General features: G+C 39.4%; 1 protein-coding gene across 4 annotated transcripts in view; it reads right to left on the minus strand.

The window, feature by feature from the left end:
• MCM8 (minichromosome maintenance 8 homologous recombination repair factor) overlaps positions 1 to 12,482 on the minus strand; it is a 46,410-nt gene that overhangs the window by 17,000 nt on the left and 16,928 nt on the right. For all 4 annotated transcript variants that reach the window (XM_062203884.1, XM_062203885.1, XM_062203886.1 and 1 more), the window contains exons 9-13: positions 8,879 to 9,030; positions 8,438 to 8,633; positions 4,838 to 4,868; positions 4,156 to 4,296; positions 1,488 to 1,629 (exon numbers count right to left, since the gene is read on the minus strand). In XM_062203884.1, the coding sequence (XP_062059868.1) occupies positions 1,488 to 1,629; positions 4,156 to 4,296; positions 4,838 to 4,868; positions 8,438 to 8,633; positions 8,879 to 9,030 (662 nt within the window). The remainder of the gene's footprint in view (positions 1 to 1,487; positions 1,630 to 4,155; positions 4,297 to 4,837; positions 4,869 to 8,437; positions 8,634 to 8,878; positions 9,031 to 12,482) is intronic.

Raw genomic sequence — 12,482 nt, forward strand, 5'->3', positions numbered from 1 at the left:
AAAAAAAAAAAAAGAAGAAGAAGAAGAAGAAGGAAAAAAGGAAATGTAGAAGCCACTAACAAACAGAAAGGAATGAATAGCCTTAATTGGACTGGAATCTAGACACCTGCCTGACACATGCATAGGAACTTGTTTTTCCAGTTAAGACTAAGGCACCACAAGAAAAACTTAGGAAGCAAAGCCCAATATGGAAATCCCTTCATGTTGAACCCTATGAGTGGGTTCTTTTTTTTTTTTTTTTTTTTTTTAATAAACTACCACTCAAATCCTGAAAAAAAAAAAAAAAACACATTAAGATAATATACAATAAAACTACTTTTTAAAAAAAACACTATTCATTTATTTGAAAGGTAGAAAGAGAGAGAGAGAGAGAGATCTCCCACTTGTGTTTTATTTCTCAAATGCCCACAACAGCTGGGGCTGGGCCAGGCCAAATCCAGGAACCAGGAAATCAATCTGAGACTCTGATGTAGGTGGGAAGGCCCCAAGTATCTGAGCCATCACCAGTGTGTACGTTACCAGGAAGCTAGAATTGGGAGCAGATCTGGGACTCAAACCCAGGCACTCCAATATGGAAGACGGGTGTCCCAAGCAGTGTCTTAAATACCAAGCAAAATACCTGCCCCCAAACTATCAATTCTGAAGTAATAGGGTTGGGCATTGTAGAGCAGGAGGTTAAACAATGCCCATACCCCAAATGGAGTGCCAGTTCAAGACCTGACTACTCCACTTCTGATCTAAGTTCCTGCTAATGCAAACTGTTGGGCACCAGATGGTAGTGCTTTGGCCACTACCAGGATGGAGTTTTGAGCTCCTGGTCTCAGTCTGGCCCAGCCCTGGCTGTTCTGGGCATATGGAGGACTGAAGTGAACTAGCAGATGGAAAATCAATCTCTCTCTCTCTGCTTTTCAAATAGATGGCAATAAACACATAAACATTTAAAAAACATAATAAAGTAACAGCTCCAAACTGTTATTACAAGTTCTCTGAGGGCATCCTCAGGACATCCTCCTTCTTTTCAGTTCCAACATATCTAGAACTATTCCAAGCTAATTAAGAGTAAGATTCAAGAAGTATTTACCAGGCACCTATATACCAGGCAATGGAAACACAACAATCAACATACCAACTCCTACCCACAGGGAGCTTACTTGTAAAATTTCAAAAAGGGCTTTAAAACAAATGATCAAAAATGCGATGAGAGGAATGAAATGAAAAGTGCAGGGTGCTGTATTTAAGCTGATAAAGTTGTATCTGCTGTAAGATTCTGGAAATGAATGAGATTAAGTACCAGTTTCAATTCTGCAGTATAAATAAAAATGACAGTATTGTATTTCCAATTATTTTCAACACTGGTTGTCAACTCACTGATTCGGACACTGCTGTTCAAATGTCTCTTAAACAGAATATAAATCAATTTTTTGAAAAGGAAAAAGCTTAAAAAAAAGTCCCAGACTTACTTACTATTATTCTCTATAGTATCTTACCTTGATCACCAAGTACCAGAGCACCAGCTTCCAAAGCAAAATCTCCAGAGGAACTGTCTTTTGAAAGAGTTACAGTGAGACCAGAGGTGGTTGTGGTATTACCACAAACATACACGCCACGTGGAGCAACGTTGCATACTGCCTAAAGGAACAAAACGTTTAAGAGACCCATCCACAATTAAAAGGGTAGCTGATCATAATAGTAATCATAACTGCTCCCAAATGTAAGTTAAATGACAAGTATTCCTCTAAGAACCCAACTGTACAACCTTTACCACCACAAGAGGAAGGGGTTACATCCCCATTTACTAACTTAGAAACCAAGGTCTACAAAGAGTGAATGAGGAACTTCACAGCTATGAAGATGGGAAGCCAGGATCCAATCATAGCCTGGCAGTCTGACTGTGGAGTCTGTGCTTACGTGAATATTCAACACAGTTTAACTTTAGGCTTCATTTTCAAGTAAAAATAGCAAAATCATGAGTACCAATTTTAATTTTTGAAGGCTTCGATGCTTCTTTAAACATCAGACACGATGTGTGCTTACCTTGTGAGTAGACAAACAATGGCAGGTCAGAAAGGCAAACAGTGTAAGAGTTAAAAGCATGGCTCTCTGGAACCAGGCAAACTTGTTTAAATCCTAGCTCCACCAAGCACCAGCTGTGCTCTCTTATACCTTTCTGAGCCTCAGCTTCCTTTTTTTCCACAAAAAAAAAAAAAAAAAAATCCACAGTACTGTCTTTAGAAATAAAGGAAACAGAACATATGGCACTTAATCTGGCACCTATACATAAAAGCACCCAATGCAAAGCTGCTATATACGGTTGTGTACTGTTCAACTCCAATAACAGTGTTCTGTTATCTCTATCAGTGGTATGCCTTAGATCTTACAGTACACACCCCAGGTGACCCTATGGACTAGCTCAATAAATAGCTATCATGATTTTTTGTTGCCTGTACTCCCTTTTTGTTAGTCTTTCTGAGAAGCTTTTACAATACTCTGAAGGTCTGATAGTTTACTCAATGGTCAGAGGAAAACAGAATGAAAAATGTTAACAGCTCATAACCGCTGGTGTTAGCTGAATGTTTTAAAAACCCTGGCTTAATGGGGCTCACATGGAACACTACTCACTGTTTTTCAATATTCAACTTTCACTAATATTATAGCTTCTACTTTTAAATTGAGCCAAAAGTTTTAAAGGTTTTATACCAAGTCCAAAAATTACTAATGATCTTTCTTGGTATTAAAACTTTTTCAGTGCCATTAGACATATTTTAAAACCATTATCTGCCAAGAGTCACTTATTAAATAAAAAAAGAGAAATATGGAAGTTTTACATACTGTAAACAACATGTATAAATTTAATTGTAAGATTTATTCATACAGATATTCAGGCTATGGGGGCTAACACAGACTTCCACCTATAATGCACTAATTTAAAGTTACACATACTACAACAAAAGACAGCAAAGAAAGCTGTCGCAAGTCAGATCCCCACATGTACCTTTCCCTTATATTCTGGCTAAGTATCTTGTTTTCATTTTTATTTCCAACTTTGTATTGCATAGAACTGGGTACTCATTGTGTCAGTTGTCAGGCTTATAGCAAGGGATTTTTTAGAACAGTTTTTTAAAAATTTTTTAAGTAGCCAACTGGGCAAAAGGAACCCAACACAGATACAATGTCAGATTAGGAACTCTAATGATGACTGGTTTAACATCAACCCGGGGAACAAGGGATGTCTGATGTGAAGCATGCTGGGTTTATAATGGGATGACTGAATCAAAGCAGGTGTTGGTCCTGGCTGCATATCAGAATCATCTGTGGAGGGATGGGCAGATTCGGACCCTCACTTGGAGACTCTTCATTCAGTTGGTTTGGGGCAGGCCACCATATTTTCAAAGTGCTCCAGTCGTGATTCTGAATGTACAGCCAGAGTTCCCAGCCACAGACAAACATTCAACACCCAGGACCACCACTCATCAAAAAGGCCTGGAAGACCCTCGTCTGGTCACATTTTCCACACTGGTAAGGAGGAAGTGGGTTGTGGGCATTCTTAGGAAAGATACCTGGCTTATGTGGTGTCACTATGAGAAAAATCACAAGTATTCCAACGAGCAGCACTTCTGGAACCGTCATGACTCAGCTCTGATTGGCAGAGGCAGAATCTAATCTTCTTGGGGACCAGTAACTTGGTCACAGAACTTGCCCTGCTTTAGACTCAGAGAGAATTGGGGGAGATGCAGACACCAGATCCCTCACCTTTATCAGACCATTCTTTAAGTGTTTATATACTTAAAGAAAGGGTGAATGAGTGAACCAAAATAGAACTTTAACTATTCTGTTCATAGGTGAGGTCACTTCACAAGAACAAAGACTAGCAAAGCAATGCTAGATATAAAAGGGGTTAGGCAAACAGTTAACATTTCATAATAGTTGGAAGTCTCAACAGACAAGAATGTCTTGAAGCCTGTATGCAGAAGACTGGCTTAATTTGAAAACAGGATCAGATACAAGTTGCACATCACTCACACAAATCCTAATTCACATACTATCAGATAACCTATGTCCTCTGACATACAAATGCTATGCCTTGAGAAATTCACTTGTGAATTGCTCATGCATTTCATAAGCCAAAAGTCAATTACTAAATGATGGATTTTCTACCTGCAGCATCTGACTCTTTCCCAAACCTGGATCTCCAACAACAAGGACATGTGGATCTCCTCGAATTGGAATTCTGTTTTTGTCATCTGCATATTTTTGGCTTCCTCCAAAAAGCGCTAATGCCAAACCTGCTTTAACAATCTCAAATGTGAAAAAAGAGAAAAAACAAAAAACAAAAATAAGAACAACACAAAGATAACTAGTAAAAAAGATCTTCTACCTATGTTTACAATACGAAATTTGTGGCTTTTTAAAAATTGATTTTTTTTTTTTAAGTAAGCATGACAGAACTTCAATGTCTTCAATAAGACAATCTAGAAACAAACTTCCATACATAAATGATTACAAAGGACTTGAAAGCAAAAAGTCAGAGTATATCTTAGAAATTATTAAGTAAAGATGAACCTTGTTAGGCATAAATCCATTCCACAAAAATATATTAGTTTCTGCTTGAAGACTCTGTCCAGTTACACTGCAAGAAGCCCACTCCTATGAATGCTAATCAATAGGCAACTTTTTCTTACTAGAGGCTGTTTGCCTCCCATACCATTCACATACAGAGAATAAAGATTCATATTAGAATATGAGAAGCTAGCCAAAAAATTTGCTTTTTTTTGTAAAGTCTTTACTATTATTGCCAACTTTATGTATTTTTTGAGTGAAGATAAAATAAAATACTTACTTCATGGCCAAAAATGACAGGACAAAGTGAGCTGAAAAACAAAATACAAATTATAAATTTTAACTTACTCTTAAAAATATATATATATATATATATTTATTTATTTATTTATTTCAAAGTCAGAGTTACAGAGAGAAAGAAACAGAGAGAGAAAGAGGTCTGCTATTAGCTGGTTTACTTCCCAAGTGGTTGTACAGGCAGGGGCTGACCCAGGTCAAAGCCAGGAGCCAGGAGCTTCATCCAGTTCTCTCCCATGGATGCCAGGGGTTCAAGAAAATGGGTGATGCCCTGCTGCTCTCCCAGGCCATTAGCAGGGAGCTGGATTGGAAGTGGAGCAGCTGGGGTTGAACCGGCGCCCATACAGGATGCCAGCATTGCAGCTGGCAGCTTTACTTGCCACCCACAATGAAGGCCCCATTTAACTTACTCTTTATTGATCCATTAGAAGACCTGCTTTAAAACTTGCTTAATTTGCTTTATACCAAAAAGAGTAAATACAAAATAATTTCATTCCCTCAAATAACTCTAATTTTATTCTTAAAGTAAATTTTTCAAAACTCTTGGTTAATCTATAAAAGGAAGAATTCTACAAAAATCATGCTGGTTTGAGATATTTGTAAAGCATCTTAAAGTAACCAAACATACACACTGTTGAGTTTTATAGAATTTTTTTTAATAAAGATTTATGGTATTTATTTGAAAGGCAGAGTTAGAAAGAGAGAGGAAGGGAGGGAAAAAGAGATTGATTCTCCATCAGCTGGTTCACTCCCCAGATGGCTACAATGGCTGGGACTGGAGCACACTGAAGCCAGGAGCCACGTACTCCATTCAGTCTTCCATGTGGGTGGCAGAGGCCCTAGTACTCAGGCCATCTTCCACTGCTTTCTCAGCTGCAGCAGCAGGGAGCTGGATCAGAAGTGCAGCAGCTCATATGCGATGTTGGCATCTCAGGCAGAGGCTTAACCCACTATGCCACAATGCTGGTCTCAAAGCTACTCTTTTAAAATGCACCATAATCATGGATTATGTACCACTTTAGTATGCAGGATTATATTGTATTTTACATGGATAAACCTGTGCAGCCACATCATTGAATTGAGATCAGAGTGAACTCAGTATACAATTATTTTAATATGGGGTAAAATTTCATTTCCTTTTCAGTTCAATTCAAAGGGTCAGATCAAACTAATACAAATATAAAGTAAATCTAAATCTATCAGTTTTATAAACAAGGAGTAAACAAAAATAAGGAAGAAAAGAGATATAGTCAGGAGTAAAATCTGAATCTTTACCCAACTTTCATATATGTAGACACAGAAGTTGGCCTCCTTCCCATGTTCCCTTGACAAGTGTTATGCATGTTCTTGCATACTCACTGCTGGTGTCTTACCAAGCACCTGCACCTGTCTGCCAAAGGGGTTTCTATAGCCACAAAACCATCAGCAGCAGGCCAGATGTGGTGGAGTGTTTTATATCATTCTGGGAGCAGCCTCAAATGTAAGACCTTAGTTGGAAAATACTGAGGATAGCTTTACACAGCGGAGTATTCCGAAGGTCTCAGATACTAGTGGGAACCTACTCATTAAAGGACCATATGCTGACTGTCACCCCTTCTTTATATTACTTCCCTTTGCCTTTACCAGTGTTTCTGAGATCACCTCCCAAATAAATGCTTACCCAAATCATGGCTTCTGAAGGAACCTAAAGCAAAACATAACCTCCATTGTCTTCTCCATTCTTTCAGGGTCCTCCATTTGTACCTACCAGGGACCAACAACCTTTTTCCTAAAGGCCCTAAAGTAAACATTTTCAGCTTTGGCTACTGTGTCTCAGACACAACCACTAAACATAATATGAAAACCACTACTGACAATATGCAAATGAAATGGGTGGGATTGTGTTCTAATAAAACTTTATTTACAAAAACACCCTGCATGCCTAGCTTGCCAACCTCTGCTAGATTAATAAATGGAGGCCTATGAAAACTTCTAGTTTTGATGCAGAGACCACAACTTATCTTCTAAAACTATGGCAGAGAAGAACCACTGAAAATATTTACTTTCAATTTACAACCAGGAAGAGGAATCAGAGAGGCGTTCAGATCCTCATGCAGGTTGCTGGTAGCTGCCTTCTCACAGACCACTCACCCCCAGATCACATCCACCTTAGGCCAGAGGCCCCTTTCTCCCCAGGAAGGATCCCAAGGACTACTCACAGGGAAGCCTCGGAAGGTTTAAGGACAAAGCACTCCCGAGGAACTCTATGTACACATGAGCAGTCAGCCTAAGACTAGAGTAAAGAAAAAGTGTCAGATTCACCTAGAGTCCAAAGCCTAGGTAAACAGGAAAGCAGGACAAGATTTACTTCTCTAATACAAGGCATTTCAAAGCCTTCTCGGTTCTTTAAGTCCCTCAGTACATCCATTATTCAGTTTTTCTTGCTTTCCCTTATTTCTCCAAAATTACCCCCCAAAATTGTCAAAAAGTATCAAAAATAACAGCATGTTGTTAATTATGCTAAGTATATTATAAAATCTAATTTAATCTTCAGAATAACCTGCTCATGTACATTTTACAATTACCATTTTAAGTTGAAAAACAGGAAGGGGACATTACTGGAAGTAAATGGCCAAAGTAGGACTTTAATTTATATTTGGCTCCAAAGAAAAGCTCTTAATCCCTAAAGCAAAAACACCTCTACTTTGCTTCTTCTTCTTTACCGTATGACAAGAATATGGAAATAAAGATGAAACACTTCCTGAATCTAAGTGACTTTTAAAAACATTATTTTTATTTTATTAAAAAGGCAGAGAGACAGAAATCCTTCATCTGCTAATTCATTCTTAAAACAACTAGGGCTGAGCCAGGTCAAAATAGGAAGTCTGGAACTCAATCTGGAGCTCCCACATGGGTGACAGGGACTCAAGTACCCCAGCCATCACCTGCTACCTCCTAGGGTATGCATTAGCAGGAAACTCCTATGGGATACAGACATACTAAGCAGTGACTTAACTGCTGTGTCAAATGCCTGCCTCTTTAAGTGGTTTCTATTTGAATCTTGTGCTTGGTTTTTATAAGTAAACAAATAATATTCTACATACAACTGAAATGGCTTTGCTATTCACTGCTCTCTCATTTTTTTTTTTTTTGTGGAGTAACAACCTTCTTGTGTGAGATGGCAAGTATTCCTTACTATTTAAACTAGGGATCAGCAAACTTTTTCTGTAAAGAGCCAAAGCATAAATGCTTTTGGGCCATATGTATGTTCTCTCTTTCAACATCTCAACTACCACTGAAGCACAAAAACAGTCACAGAAACTATGTTAATGAATGGCTGGGGCTGCAATCCCACAAAATTTTATTTATGCATGCTGAAACCTGACCCTCATGTGTCATAAAATATTCTTCTTTTGACTTTTTTTCAGCTATTAAAAATATAAATATCATTGTTAGTTCACAGGCTATACCAAAATGGATAGAAGATGGATTTGGCTCACAGACTATAGTTTGCCAACCACTTTGCCTAGTTTTTACCCTGTATCCAAGAGGCTCCCTCCAACACACATGGATGTAATAAACCTTAAGATAAACTCATACATACTTGACAATGAGTTTAAACAGGTTTTCTTCAGCTTGAATCTCTTGGATGGCATAAAGTTCTTTAAGTGAGAACTCCATCAATGTTCCATGCTTACAACCATCCTCAGAAGTCTCTGTTTTCTGTCCTTTGCTATTGCTAACAGAATTTGCTTCAATGTACAAAAGGAACATGCATTTGTCATTCTTATTTCGAGAACCTATAAATTCAAAGCAATAAATACAATAATTGGTATTTTTACTTTCTCTATAACAATTCAACTAGAATGGAAAAGAAAGTCATAGTGAGCTACAAATAAACCTTTATATTACAGGAAAAGCTGTGCTTTATGTAACCAGCAAGGATTTCCTTAATTATTTAAGATTCAAAAATATCTTAAAAAGACAAAAGATAAATGCTGACAAGTCACTAATGAGAGCAAAGTGAGGATAGATTATGCCTTACCTTCTTCAGCATTTGAGACTTTGACAACTCCAGTAACAGTCACTGTGTCTCCCGGGACACAGCTATCCACGAGGTCATGAACAAGTTCACATTCTATCGTTCGTGGAATCCGACCGGCTTCCCGCTGATCATCAGACATCAGCTCCTGAATTCTAAAAAATTCAGTAGGCAGTTAGGAAATTTTAGGTTGCTTCTTCAACATATTAACTACTCAGGTCTACATGGCTAGATAAAGGGCCTATTGGTTTAAGAAAAGCTCAACAATGTATCTAAAATTACTTCAGTGGTTTTCAACTTAGGATGGCAGAATGAGCTCACCCATTTGTGCAGCCTCCCTCCAAGTGTTCACTGAAATGAGAGTCACTAAGAGTGAAGTTTTGGGGTACACAGAGGTTATCACCAGCAAATCAGATATTGATGAAATTACTGCAAACAGCAAGTGGGAAAATACTGATGGATAAAACAAAATAGCCCAGAATACGATGAGGCAAAAATTATAAGGGCACAACAGAAGTGGCAACCAGTTCTCTGCACAATCCTGGACAAACTCCCAAGTGGGAGGTGGCAGGGTGGAGAGCAGAAGAGGATGGCTGGGAGAAGACAGAGAGCTGAAAGACAAGTCATGGAATGGCTGTGCAGAATTGTTTGGAAGGTGAGTGGACAGGCAGGTAAGGAAAGAAAGAGGGCATTACCACCTGGCAAAAACCAGAGCACTGCTCTAAGGAAATGGGCCTTCCCTTCTGTAAGGGGAGTCCAGTGAGCGTATCAAAGCTCCAGAAAAAAACCCTTTGAGAAGCCCAATCCCAACTGAAAAATACATTCATAAAGCAAAATTTGATGTCAAATCCCCAGGTCCTTATTCAAGGGTGAGGCCTAGAGGACAAACTGCTACCTATCAAACAGCAAAGATAATCTTCCCCATCTACTCTAATTCTCACCAGACATTTTAGGGTGGATGGCAATAATCTGGGGAGAAGAGTACTAAAAACTAGCCAAAAGACTGTCTTAACAGTTTTTTAAAAATGCTATCCTAAAACAAGAATAAGCTGCTATTTAAAAAAAAAGGAAATATGGGAAAACAAGTGTGAAATCAGGAAAATTACACACACACACACACAGCAAAAACTTACAGAAAGGATACAAGAAAAAGTCAATGACAGGGCTGGCACTGTGGTGTAGCAGGTTAAGCTGCCATCTGCAGCACTAGCATCTCATATGGGTGCCAGTTCAAGTCCCAGCAGCTCTACCTTTGACCCAGCTCCCTGCTAACGAGCCTGAGAAAGCAGCAGAGGATGGCCCAAGTGCTTGAGCCCCTGCACCCATGTGGGAGACCTGGAAGAACCTCCTGGCTCCTGGCTTCAGATCAGCCCAACTCCAGCCAATGAGGCCATTTGGGGAATGAGCCAGTGGATGGAAGCTCACCCCCCCTTTCTCTGTTCTCTCTCTGTTATCTCCCTGTCTCTCCCTCTCTCTGTTAACTCTACCTTTCAAATAAATAAATTTTTAAAAATCTTTAAAAAAGAAAAAGCCAATGAAAATGAAAAGGTGAGGGAAACATTCAGACAGAGGAAGAATCCAAGGAATGCATCTGATGGAAGCACCCAGAAAAGGAAAATGTCCAACAGTGCAGAGGTGACAGTTCTAGAACAAAGGCACCAGCAGTGAAGACACTGCTCAATGTACACTCACATTTCAGAACGAAGATAGAAAGCTCACCAACACACAGTCCCCTCAAAGAAACTAAAATCACACCTCTCATCACCAGCAGAGAAAACTAACAAAATAAATCTCAATAGCCAGGTAATTATCACCCAGTCTGAGATCCAAATAAAGACAATTTCAAACATGTAAAGACCCAGAACATTTTATTTCTCATGCACAGTTTCTGAATATTTACTTGAAAATATTCTTTAGAAAAACAAAAATTGAATTTTCAAAAACAGAAGATAAAGTCCAAGGAAAGCAATGCAGAAATTCCCAAAATGAAACAGGGCAGTAGGTCTGAAGTGATCCAGGCTCAAGTACAGCTCAGGAAGGTGTATGTGTATATGTATGTATGTATGTAAACAAATGGTGGATTCCAGGCATTCCACAGCAGATTTAAGAAAGAACAGAAAATTATGTTGAAATGGTAAGGGAAACAAATCAGCTCTTAAAAAGCTTAGGAAAAATAAAGTGCTAAGCAATAAACTTAGTCTAAATATGGTACACACTAAAATATGAGATGGGGGCCAGCGCTGTAGCACAGCAGGTTAAGCCACCACCTGTGATGCCAGTACCCCATATGAACGCTGCTCCACTTCTGATCAAGCTCCCTGTTCTTGGGAAAGCAATAGAAGATAACTCAAGTACTTGAGCCCCTGCTGTCCACATGGGAGATCAGGATGGAGTTCTTGGCTCTTGGCTTCAGGTTGGTCTAGCCCTGGCCTTTGTGGCCATTTGGTGAGTGAACAAGTGGATAAAAGATCTCTCGGGGCTGGTGCTGTGGTGTAGCAGATAAAGCTATCACCTGCAGTGCAGGCATCCCACATAGGCACCGGTTTAATACCTGGCTGCTCCACCTCCGATCCAGCTCTCTGCTGCGGCCTGGGAAAACAGTGGAAGATGGACCAAGTCCTTGGGCCCCTGCATCCATGTGGGAGACCCGGAAGAGGCTCCTGGCTCCTGGCTTTGGGCTGGTGCAGCTCTGGCCCTTGCAACCAATTGGGGAGTGAACTGGCAGATGGAAGATCTCTCTCTCTCTCTCTACCTCTCCTTATCTGTGTAACTCTGACTTAAATTCTTAAAAAAAAAAAAAATCTCTTAATAAATCTTTAAAAATTAAATATGGGATCATTATGAACAACCAGTGAAATAAAAGTCTTGTAATCATTTTCTTTCAATATTTCTTTTCGACATTTCCAATTTTTTAAAATATTTATTTGAAAGACAGAGTTACAGAGAGAGGTAGAAACAGAGAGAAAGGTCTTCCATCCAATGGTTCACCCCCCAGATGGCCCCAACAGCCGGAGCTGCGCTGATCCAAGGCCAGGAGTCAGGAGCCTCTTCCGGGTTTCCCACATGGGTGCAGGGGCCCAAGGACTTGGGCCATCCTCCACTGCTTTCTCAGGCCACAGCAGAGAGCTGGATCAGAAGAGGAGCAGCCGGGACTAGAACTGGCGCCCATATGGGATGCCAGCGCTTCAGGCCAGGGCCTTAACCCGTTGCGCCACAGCGCCGGCCCCTTGATGTTCCCAATTTTTATCATCATTATGAAAATATACTTTCAGCAAACTATTTTTGCATAATATCATGACTTTTTATCAGATAAGCTTCTAGAACAGGAACTGCTATAATTGTAAGGCTTTGATACACATTATAAGGCTGTCACCTTAATGTTTACAAATGTTTCAGTGTACTAGATGAGTAATTCCTCAAGGCCATCCCAAGCTAAGCCTCAGAAAAAAAAACATAAATTGAATTTGCTAAATATGGCAGGCATAATGCCTTTCTTCTACAGCCAAAAAACCATATGAATGAATCATAGAGCATTGTTTATGGTCTACGTGCAACTCAGTGAACCACATAATTGAGATTTAAAAACAAACTATTCTTTAGCAGTAAT

This window comes from Lepus europaeus, chromosome 10 (genome assembly GCF_033115175.1).
Source record: "Lepus europaeus isolate LE1 chromosome 10, mLepTim1.pri, whole genome shotgun sequence".
In the NCBI taxonomy this organism is placed as follows: domain Eukaryota; kingdom Metazoa; phylum Chordata; class Mammalia; order Lagomorpha; family Leporidae; genus Lepus; species Lepus europaeus.